General features: G+C 33.2%; 1 protein-coding gene across 1 annotated transcript in view; it reads left to right on the forward strand.

Annotated features, from left to right (window-relative positions):
• LOC132741652 (transformation/transcription domain-associated protein-like) overlaps nt 1-12229 on the forward strand; it is a gene marked incomplete at its 3' end in the record, with an annotated part of 71230 nt that overhangs the window by 18043 nt on the left and 40958 nt on the right. Inside the window, 15 exon segments of the mRNA XM_060729871.1 lie at nt 560-646; nt 1220-1316; nt 1728-1849; nt 1994-2164; nt 3143-3214; nt 3581-3700; nt 4267-4386; nt 4746-4838; nt 5069-5209; nt 5933-5986; nt 6489-6562; nt 6839-6950; nt 7509-7598; nt 8285-8532; nt 11637-11790. Of these exon segments, the coding sequence (XP_060585854.1) occupies nt 560-646; nt 1220-1316; nt 1728-1849; nt 1994-2164; nt 3143-3214; nt 3581-3700; nt 4267-4386; nt 4746-4838; nt 5069-5209; nt 5933-5986; nt 6489-6562; nt 6839-6950; nt 7509-7598; nt 8285-8532; nt 11637-11790 (1755 nt within the window).

A 12229-nucleotide genomic window follows, 5' to 3' on the forward strand; every position in this document is an offset into this window, starting at 1 on the left:
TGTTAGCAACCAAAAGATCTATGTTTTTTTTTCCATTGGCTTGTGGGAGAAACAAGAAACCCCATTGAAATTGAATAGATTTAAGCAATTAAAGCCAAATATGCTATATTTTTTAGTCTGCCAAGAAAATCTTAATTATATGTGGCTTCAGTAACGGTGATGTCTATGTCAATGTTCATCTTTTATATCGGTTTAAATCCAACACTGGATTATGTCATGTCTGTTAGGCGATGAAAGGTTGGTGACTCTGCTGAAGCCTTATTATTTACTGAATTCCATCAGTACAACTAGAGAATGGCCATGAGATCTTTACAGTCTTAGTGTGTCTTACATTCAACAAACAAAACAAAGAAATAAAAAAAAAAATGAAAATTAGACAATGAAAAAGATCCCAATTTTCTTTGAAATTTGTCGTTAAACAGGTAATTGACAAAATTTTTGTATGAATAAAAGACACAAACTTCTCTATCAAGTTTAATGCAATATTGATGTAAAACTCAAAAATGTTGAAGTTATGAAGTCCTTTTGTATGCTGATAAGTACTGGCTTGTTATTTTAGGATGGTAACACATTTTGTACTAGTTTGAACCCCCGATTGTTTACGATTGATCTGAATATTACGGAGCACAATGTCTACTTCCAAGAGGTGAGTTATCAGTTTTATTATAAGTCAGTAGCTAGAATAATCTTTGTGCTGCACCTTAATTTTTCATTTATATAGAATTTGATTTTTTTTTGCAAGTGTATCTCAAGCTGATGAAAGGTTCAGGCCATAATCAATTTTGGGGATGTCAAATTGAAAATTTAGGGTTAGTCAGCAAACAGTATAGAGCAATTGCCAGTCCACATAGCTCAAATGGTTAGAGCGCGAGACTTGTAATCTTTACGTTGTGGGTTCAACTTCCGGGCTTGCCAACAAAAATTACTAATCAGTCATTCAGATGAGTCTTTAAATCGAGGTCCTGTGTATGAGTGCTTAAACACTTGGCACGCTTAAGAACCAGGAGGAACTTCTGGAATTAGGGCATCTTTCTGTATCTGTATCTTACACTTTCCTCCAAAGTACAAAATGACTAATACTGTTCTGGAGGACTTGTAAAGGTTAAATGAAGATGTTGGTCAGTTTGATGCAGGCAGTGGATGCATTGAACATATTTTATGGAAGACACTGTATGCCATCTTTGAATAATAAATAATAAATGCCATTGTTAAATTGTAGTTACAAAACCTGTGTGATGCTGAGGACTCCGTGTTACTGAAGTTGCCCTGTTATAAATCGGTTACCAACCTATTACCACTGAGGAAAAGTGCACTGAGTAAGTCTTATTTTGTAAGAGAAAAAACATTATACTGTATCAAATATACCATGTTACAGTGAGGTATTTAAGATAAAGCTTTAATTTCGTTTAGTTGACAGATGAAAGGAAAAAATGTAAAAAAAATTTTTTTAAAAATCCCAAATGCATTATTTTGATGATTCAGTATGTTTTTTGTTTGTTTTTTTCCCCAGTAATTTTTTTACTTACCCAAGTGTTGTTATATTGCACATCTTGCATTAATTTTATATGTCTTTTCCTTGTTAATGGATTTTATGAGAAATTTGAAACTTTGAAATATGTTAGCATGAAAACTTAGTTAAACAGCTATTAAAATTTAATTGTTGTAAAGTGATTTACTTCATCAAGCCTTTCACTTCACCATGCATATCATTGTACATTTTTTAACAGGAGCCTTAGCAGCTTGTTCCTATATAACTACAAAGAGAGAGAAAATATTTGCAGTGTTATACAAAGCCTTGAACAGTAAAACAAGTGAACTTCAAGAGGTGGCCCATGACTGTATGAAAAAGGTATGACAATTATTCAAATTTTTATATATGTAGTTATCTTTTACCCTGACACAATGTAGATAGGTGTCATATATAACTATATTGTTTTACAAAAATTTACTGTGTTTAAGTAGTATAGTACAATGATATTTTTTTCTGCTCCAGTTTATTGCCAGTGGTCATATAGAGATGGAGATTGTACATGGTGCTATGCGGCCGCTACTGCTGATGCTGGGAGATTATCGTAACCTGGACCTTAACGTAATTCAACGACTGTCCAGTCTGACGCAGCTGTTCCCAAACACGTTTAACGAGAAGCTGTGTGAACAACTGCTGGTAAGTGGGTTTGACAGTTGTAGATTTGTTGTTCACATAGGTGTAAAGTTATCATGTGAGCATAAATCACTTTGGTGAAAATTTCTCATGTGAGCATTAATCACTTAGGTAAAAAGTTCATAAATCAATTAGATGAAAAGGATAAAGGATCTATATATTGAGATATTGCATGTTGATAAATCTTAATATCCATTTGAATACTTGAGAATATTTCTGTTATTCTTTTATATGAGGATCATGCAAAGGTGATATGAGCCGCGTCATGACAAAACCAACATAGTGCGTTTGCGACCAGCATGGATCCAGACCAGCCTGCGCATCCGCGCAGTCTGATCAGGATCCATGCTGTTCGCGATCAGTTTCTCTACTTGTTATAGGGTTTGTAAGCGAACAGCATGGATCCTGATCAGACTGCGCGGATGCGCAGGCTGGTCTGGATCCATGCTGGTCGCAAACCCATTATGTTGGTTTTGTCATGGCGCGGCTCATATGTTTGCCCACTTAGCTCATTAGGAGAACAATGCATTTGTAATCCAAGGGTCGCATATTCCATACTCAGCAAGGCGAAATTCCTACGTAACAGTTGATCTCTGATCTTGGGTCTCATGGTCACTTGTTACTCTGTCACAGTGTTGATTTAGAATTGATGTGGGATTAGTAGCCGGTCACTTGGGGAGGAATTGGTAATTACTGGTTAGTTATCCTGAAAACTGATTTTATTGACCAGACTGGCAAGGGATGACTTTAATATTATGTAAAAATCTGCATAAAAAAACCCAGACAAACAATGGTGTTTATAGATACAGTCAAAAATGTAGCGCAGTTTGGATGAATTTGTATGCAACACCAATTTGACATGCTAAAATTGCTTCTTGATGTAAATTTTTCTGTCTCAGTTCATGGATCTGAATATTTGATTATCTTTAGATAATAATATTATTTCTGTATGTATTCATAGAACAACATTTATATTCACAGACTCATCTTAGGAAGTGGCTCGAGATAGCACAGGGAAGTCAGAAATCTGGTCAGGTCAGAGCCACTGGTCAGGTAATTTTAAGATGTTACATTTTCGTTTTGGTCTAGACTAAAGTTTACTGTGATGATTTAGTAGATTATGATAATGGCCTTATTTAAAGCTGCATGTTTCCTGAGTTTAAACAATCAAATTCGTTAGGCTATATAGTAAAAGTTTATAGTGAAAGAAATGTAGAAAAATTCATATTTCATAATCAATGTAAAGCTGTGGATATTTTCCATCCATCCATCTGGCTGTCTGTAGACCTTAAAAACAGTGGATTGTGGGGGCATTTATTTTCTCCGGACATATCTCTAGATATTTTATATTTTAAAAAGTTTAAAGTTTGGAAGAGATCTGTCTATGTATGATATACGTATGAAGATTTTTGACTTTAGGAACTGAAGATCTGTGCCGCTATTATCAACATATTTCATCTTATACCAGCTGCCAGTAAGAAAATGATCGAGCCTTTACTCAAGGTTGCCTTACATGGAGAGAAAACACTACTCATGGAGGTAGGTGATATTTACTTAAATGCACAAAAATTTGATATTTAAGCTTAACCATTTTAAGAATAGTAAAGATATCTTAATCAATCTGGCGTCAGCATTGGTGTTGTTGTAATGCTTCGTAAAGCTTGAAGAATTATAAAGCTATCCTCACTAGGGCATCATTGTTGAGTCAGTGTAACAGTTAGGGTTTTGTTAGTTACCTCATTTTGTCAGTTATCATTGAAGTTGAAACTTTGCATGCATTATTCACTTGAAAGTTTGCACATGACTTTGGAATCATAATTGTTTGGTTTATGTTTCAGCTTAGGGTATGTCTGAAGTATACCCCAATGTGTGAAATAAAATGTAATTATTTAAATTACAAATAAATGGATAAATCTGTTTCATTGAAGTATTTATTTCATCCTCAGATAAAGTTTCAATTACTTTAGAAATCTTGTTACAGGCCACAAGCTACAATACCTATAAATTTTTTATAAAAATCATAATGATAAAGTTAATGAAAAGATAATGTTAAAAAAAAATATATTTATTTTCAATGAAAAATGATATTGTGTATATTTTAACAGCCTGGAAGTCCGTTCCGAGAACCATTGAGGAAATTTCTGGTGAGATATCCATTACAAACTGTGGACTATCTGATGAATGATACAAACATTAGGGACATTCAGTACCTCAGATATTTTGTGGTATGTATATAAATATATATCTCGACCTATACTTGGCAAAGTTTGTAGACAGGGCCTGTAGGCTTTGAATTGGGAATAGTCTGTTTCTTTGTTAAGCTCTGCTCTTCTTAATTTGTAAAATAGATTTTTCCTTGCTTTAAATTTGGAAGTGTTCATTGCTGTTTAAAATACTTCCTAAGCTGATTTGTGTAAAATGACCTGCTCTACTTGAAATCTGGAAGAGTCAATTAGGAGTTGAAGGGATATTAGTTATGGAAACACCAAAATTTGTTTACAAGCCAAGGGATGTAAAGGCAAAAGTTTAAAGTTTACATATATAATGGGCAGTACATTGACAATGACATGTTTATATATTTCAGTATCTTCTTGGTCACAAAGACGGTCAGCCATTCAGAGATGTGATGAAAACGCAGTTTCCTAAATTGATTTCCATGCTTACAGGGAATGCTCAGGTACATTGTAGTTTTTTTCATGCTGAACCGAAATAAGTTGATTATGCAGGTATATTTGCTGAATTACAAAGCTAATGAAGGGTAGAAGTGGTCTTGTGGTTATGTTGCCTGATTCCCTTTTCAGTTATCTTGCTGGCTGGTTTGGCTCTGGGCAGGCAGCTCATATGTTGCTGTAAATGCTATTTACTTTGCAAAGACTGAAAGAATGAAAAATATTTTGTATTTTATAGGCTCAGCTGACATTGACAATAAATCAGCAACAACAGAATGTGACACCTGCTGCACATGGCGAGCTAGAGTACCAGGGCATTGTTCTCACTCATACCCTGGTCAGACACGAAGACGATTGGTTGTCAAACCAGTCACAACTGGTAAGTTAATGCGGTTGTGATACAAAATGGTTACCATCGGAACCATACTTATAATGATTAGTTGGGACTCTTCTGTACTTAATTTGACCTCATTAACAGAGAGTGATAAGTTTATACTTGTTACTACTTTAACTACAACAACAACAACAGATAATGAAATTAAATGAGAAATTGTAACTGCCTTGTACATAACTTGGCCTCTTCAGCTGAATAGTTAAAAAGATCTGGATAAAGTGTGATCCCTCGGAAGCAATAATCACAACAAAATTTCATGAAAATTGCAGACTTGGTTTGATTTGAGTCTGTACATGAGGGATATTGAAAAAGTGCAACATCCCTCACGTCCCCTAGCAAACGCTTGAGCGTTACTCAATTTTCAACACTGAACAGTGCTGGAATCAATAATTCTGAAAGACCAAAAATATATAACTAAACTGAAGGTTGCTGTCTTAATGAATCAGTTTTAGTGTTGCACAGGTTCTTTTGATAATATTTCCTTCTCTTAACATGAAATGATATAGAAAAAAACTTCATTTGAATTGAAGGGAAATAGATCTATTTAAACTTGATGATAATATAATCAATATTTATTCATAAGTTTGACTATGTGTCATACTTGATTTTTCCATTTTAAACAAAGTTTTTTTTCTAACATGTTTATAGCTATGATATATATGTTTTTGGTTGTAGCCATATATTTTTTTTGTTTTGTACATTAAATAGGTACAATGTCTGAAGAAGATCTGGGTAACAGACGAATTTCAAGCAGATAAGTCGGTAAGACAGAGACTTCTTTTATATGTGAAGGCATAACATATTAATATTCTCAGTCAAAACCAGTACTCTCTTTTTACTTTTAAGAAGCCAACTTAAAAGCACTCCCAATTGATTAGACTGTATTATTAGATATTAGAATGCCTGCAGAATCAAGTCTTTTTTTCTGTGAATATCAAAATACAGATGTTCAAAAAGTAGAAGTAAAGTCAAATTTAAACTGGATAGTGAGTAACAATAGCCCCCCCCCCCCCTCCCCCAAGAGTCTTACTATCCCAAAGAATTACATAAAGTGAGTCAAAAAATACCAAAAAATTCCCAGTACTGTTGTTGTCAACACTAGACTGGCAGTGATCTAAATTATTTATGTAGTTAAATATATAGGATAGGTAAGAATTCTTTAAAATTACAACTTGTGCTGTAATAAACCTGCAGTATATGAGGTCTGAAATTACATGTAGATATAAAAAAAAAAAACCAACGAAACTGAATTTGTATATTATAGGTACAGGATATCTCTGACTACACTCACTGGAAGGTCCCATCTCTAGTTGTGAAATGTTTGCTGAATTATTTCAAGTAAGTCGAGACTTTGTATCATTGAAATTAAAACGGGACATGTCCAGGTAGCGCAGAAGCATAAGGGCTACAGATGAGGGATTTTGTGCAATACAATTGTAACTCCTTTATGTCATACTTGTAACTTTTGCACCAAGCTAATGATATTTGGCTGTGTTCCAAATTCAAGGCTTGGCAAATTCATTACAATACATATATTGAGTAGGTTAAGTGTTAAGAACGATATTAACGGCCAGATATTAAATGAGTTAATACAAGATTATCTGATTATTTCAGACACAATGTGAATGAGATAGAGCTATTGTTTCACATATTGAGATGTTTCACTTCACGTCACGTGCCACAGTATCAGTTTGTTAAAGATTTCCTAGACAACACTGTAGCTGCTGTAAGTATATTATAAAATGTTGTACTGACATGGTCAATTAAATAACTGTTTGATATATTTAATATTTCACATATAAATTATGAAATACCAGAAAGATATATTGATCCCTTTTGTACATAGGTATTATGAGCCAAAAAAATGATTTCTTGTAAAAACCAATTTTAAATTTTTTTTTAAAGCAACACTATGCCCATCTTAGTGTAGATAGGGAGTGAACAGGTGAAAGCCAATATAAGTTGACATTTTGCCATAATTCAATTCAATTTGATAATTTACTTACCACTAACAATAAATAATTCATATGAATCAATAAAATTTATAAATATCCTTCAGAAATTACCTGTGATGTTCAGTTTATAAAAGACAGGGGCAGTCTTTTAATATTTTAGGCAGATTGATTTTTTTATCCCAAAGATTTTTCAGTATCAACTGTTGTTAAAAAACCATGATAACTGTCAATCTTTAAAAATATATAGTCAATTCAGCTCAACTTGACGATGAAAAAAATGAACATAATGTCACTGTAAATTGGTATACTCATTGTTTTCTAATTTTCAGAGTTACTCTGTGGACTGGAAGAGGAAAGCGTTCTTTAGATTTGTTGAAGTTTTCCATGATGCTGCCTGGAATCAAGTTCTCAAGGCTAAGGTATGTTTATGTTGTTAAACCGATACAATTTCTAGTTTTCTGTCAATTTTAAAGGGACTCCACTGAGGATTTTTGACGTAAAGGGACTGACAATATTTCTCCAAGATTAATGTTCTATTTGATTTATGTTTGGACCAAAAGCTTCTGTGCAAAATTTCAGGTCACTTTTTCACTCCATTTTTCCAGAATAATTAAGCATGAAATTAAATATTAAGCCTGAAACATCTTCTAGTTTGTTCAAATAAAAGCCCTGGGGTAAAAATTGGCCCTGACCTAGGGGTTAATTGTTTTTTCCTTTATGTATACAGTAAAAACTTAAAAAAATCTTCTTTTAAAAACCCCAAAGAGCTAGAGCTAAGATATTTAGCATGAAACATCTTTTAATTGTTGTCTACCAAGTTTTTTCGAATAAAAGCTCCTGGTTTAAAATTGGCCTTGGCACAGGGGCGATTTCAGGGCCATCATGGCCCTCTAGTTACATGTAGTTTTTACAATGTTTACATTATACATTGGAAAAAAAAAGATTGAGATTGAATATTAGCTTTTTGTCCCCTATTTCCTTTAAATGACCCTTATTGTTGTATTTGTCCATTAAATGTTGCTACATAGTTTATCAAATTGTTCCTGTTTTAACTTATGAAACATTTACATTGTACATTTATAATATTTTATGTACTGTATTACAGATTATTCAGTATGTCCTTCTGCCTTGCTTTCAACAATCGTTTGAGTCGGGTGACGGGGAGAAATTGATCGGTGGTCCGGCTCAACCGGATCAAGATAATCCAGACAATATCGTCAGTGTTTTTATCAACAAGGTCATTGATCCGGAAAATCCTTTCGGGAATTCCGACGCCGTGAGGATATTGTTGTTACAGTTCTCATCGTTACTGGTGGAACAGGCCGCACCTCATGTACATGATGCTGCCAACAAGTAAGTCGGTGTACCATTGGCATGTTGTAATACATTCTGATTCGTCAATTATTTTCGGTATTAAATTGTGCTCCACCCATGGGCATCAGTGCGATTTTGCCCTGTCAAAAGACAGGAATGGAAAGTTTTACTTAGCAATATACATCTGGTTTAATCGTAGATTAGAACCATTTTTAGCTCGACTATACGAAGTATATGGAGAGCTGTCCTACTCGCCCCGGCGTCGGCGTCCGCGTCCAGATTTTTGATTAAAGTTTTGGTGCAGTAAAATATTTTTCACTATAACTTTGTCATTTCTTAAGGTATCAACTTCAAACTTCAAATATATGTTCCTTATCATCAACCACATCTTATGTGACAAGGTTCATAACTCTAGCACCAATATTTTCAGATTTATCTCCCCTTGAACTTAGAATTTTCCTAAAAAAATACTATTTTTTACTGTTACTTCTTTATTTCTTAAGGGATCAACCTCGTACTTCAAATGTATGTACCTTATCATCATCCCCATCTTATGTGACAAGGTTCATAACTCTAGCATCAATATTTTCAGATTTATCTCCCCTTGAACTTAGAATTTTCCTAAAAAAATGCTATTTCTTACTGTTTCTTCTTTATTTCTTAAGGGATCAACCTTATACTTCAAATATATTTACGTTATCATCCTCCCTAACTTATGTGGCAAGGTTCATAACTCTAGCACCAATATTTTCAGATTTATCTCCCTTTGAACTTAGAATTTTCCATAAAAAATATTATTTTTTTTACTGTTACTTATTTATTTCTAAAGGAATCAACTTCATACTTCAAATATATTTACGTTATCATCATCCACATCTTATGTGACAAGGTTCATAACTCTAGCACCAATATTGCAAGAATTATCTCCCCATAAACTTAGATTTTTTTACTAGAAAAAATGTTATATTTTATTATAACTTTTTTATTTTTAAAGGTATCTACCTCAAACTTCAAATACTTATTCCTAATCATCAAATACATTTTATGTGACAATGTTCATAACTCTTGAAGCAATATTTACAGATTTATCTCTCTTTGAACTTACGATTTTCTTTAAGAAATATAATAACTTCTTTACTTTTTAAGGTATCTACTTCAAACTTCAAATATATATTTCTTATCATTACACAAATCTTGTGTGATAAGGTCCATAACTCTAGCATGACTATTTCTAGAATTATTCCCCTTGATCTTGGAATTAATGTTAACAAATGTTATTTTTTTACTATAACTTAATACATAATTATACATAATTGATTTTTCTTTCATAGTTTTGTCCTCCTTACTGCGTCCAGTATTTTATTAGTCGAGCTTCGCTGTCCGCGTCTGCGTTGGTTAAAGTTTTTTATAAAGTCAAATATCTCGATTATTGTTTGAGTTATTCAATTGAAACTTACAATACTTATTTATAGTAACAAGGTACATCAGATTGACAAGTTGGATAACTCTGCCTACAATATTGACAGAATTATGCCCCTTTTTAACTTAGAAATTTTGGTTAAAGTTTTTTTGTAAAGTAAAATATCTCAATTATTGCTTGAGATATTCAATTGAAATTTAAAATACTTTTTTATTGTAACAATGTTTGCAAAATTGCATATCTCTGCCTGCAATATTTGCAGAATTATTTGCTCATTTGAAACTTAGAAATTTTGGTTAAAGGTTAAAGGTCTTCAAAGATATTTACTTTAAACTTTACACATGTACTTAGGGTCATAATTTGAGGGTCATAATTGTATGTCACTGACCAAGTTCCATAAGTCTATCTTGCATTAAGGCTGATTCATATCCCCTTTTCTACTTAGTCTCTTGGTTAATGTTTACATGCAAGTTTTACATATCTCAATAACTATTAAAGATATTTATTTAAAACTTCACATTTGAATTTAGGGTCATAATTGTAGGTCACTGACAAAGATCCATAATTCTATCTTGCATTTAGGCTGATTTTTCTCCCCTTTTTCAACTTAGAAATTCATGGTAAAGTTTTGCTTGTAAGCTGTTATCTCCATAACTACTGAAGGGTTTGTGCCTTTTTTGGGACAATTTTATGCATTCATAATAATAAAGCAGTGATTTACTTGATAAAACATCTTAATAACTTGCCTTTGTACCTTTTCTGTCAAATTTATGTATTCATAGGTAATTAGTATTATTATACTCAATAAAACACCCTTGTGACATTACCTTCCGAATAGTCAAGCCAATACTGTATAATTAGACTCTCTCTAAGGCCTATAACATGAATTTATAAAAAAAAATTAGCCCTTTTGTGAACTTAAAAAATTTAACATTATCAAGGCTCTTTTACTATCAAGCACTTAGAATAGTCGAGCGTGCTGTCCTACCGACAGCTCTTGTTATTATTGAAATATTAAACATTGTGTTCAGCAAATAGTACATTATGAATCGATCTTTGAAAGAAGCTTATCTCCAAGTTAAAGAGGCAAAGTTAGTTCAACTAGAATTGCCCTTGGAATGTTGACAGGAGAGTTTGCAAGTTTAAAGTCTTGGATATGAATTTCAGTGAGGATTAGGTTAAAGATAAATTTTCTATTACTGTTTATGCTCCATGAAAGATTCAAGAATGAAAGTAGTTTAAAACCTGGTAGTGCTTGTAAGCCACATTGAATAAAGCAGAGCACAGTTCAGCCATCACATCATCATTCCTGGGCAGACTGTCAAGCAGTTTACCAGTACATATACTAGTTGTCTTCATTTTCTCGAGGAACTGATAACTTCTGTGCATGCCAGAGCATAGGAACAGTGCAAATGACTGTAGAAAGGATTTCATGATAATCACAAAGAAAGTGACCTGTACCGGCCGGGAATTGAATTCAGATTGCCCGATTCACAGCCCAACGCTCTATTGAGCTAACAGGAAGGTGCTGGGAATTGTATCACTGTATCATGTCTTGCAAGCCTATTGAATTTGACATATATGACATCTTTCAATAACAAACACAGGAAGTAGACTTGTTTACCTGCTCTGATATTTGATTCACAAGTTTTTATGATTTAATACATGTAAGTAAATGTTAACTGATAAAAAAAAAAATAAAGTCATTTTTAACATGTTTTAGGAAACAAGGGAACAAATTGAGGCGCTTGATGACATTTGCATGGCCTTGTTTATTGATGAAGAACTGTATAGACCCTGCCACAAAATATCATGGTCATCTTTTACTGTCACACATCATCGCCAAGTTTGCTATCCACAAACGTATTGTATTACAGGTATGTAATTGCCTTTTATTGATTGATTATATGATGTATGTATGTATTCTAGGCTTAGTAAGGGTCCATCTCGTCACCTTAGTGCAATAAGTGATTAACTTCTATTAAATTTAGAAGGACTTAACCCAATTATTGCACTAAGCTGAAGATAAACTCATCCAGGTGTACAGTATACTCTCTTGTCTCTTTACTCCAGTTACATGTCAATTTTCAGAGATGGAAGTAAACTTAGTAAGGGAGATAATCATGTTGATTTTAGCTCGTCTGTTTCGAAGTTAAATAGTCATAGCCATTTACAGCCGATTAACAACGCCAAGTGTTTTTTCTCACTTTATTGAAAAGAGGCCTTGAATTTGGCCTTTATAGACAAATGGTCCATATTTTGAGGTTACTTTGATATTTATAATCAATGAAGCATTGACTCTGAGTGGTCTTTATA

The sequence above is a fragment of the Ruditapes philippinarum genome, unplaced genomic scaffold (assembly GCF_026571515.1).
Source record: "Ruditapes philippinarum isolate M1 unplaced genomic scaffold, ASM2657151v2 ctg4178_1_1_1_1, whole genome shotgun sequence".
NCBI lineage: Eukaryota > Metazoa > Mollusca > Bivalvia > Venerida > Veneridae > Ruditapes > Ruditapes philippinarum.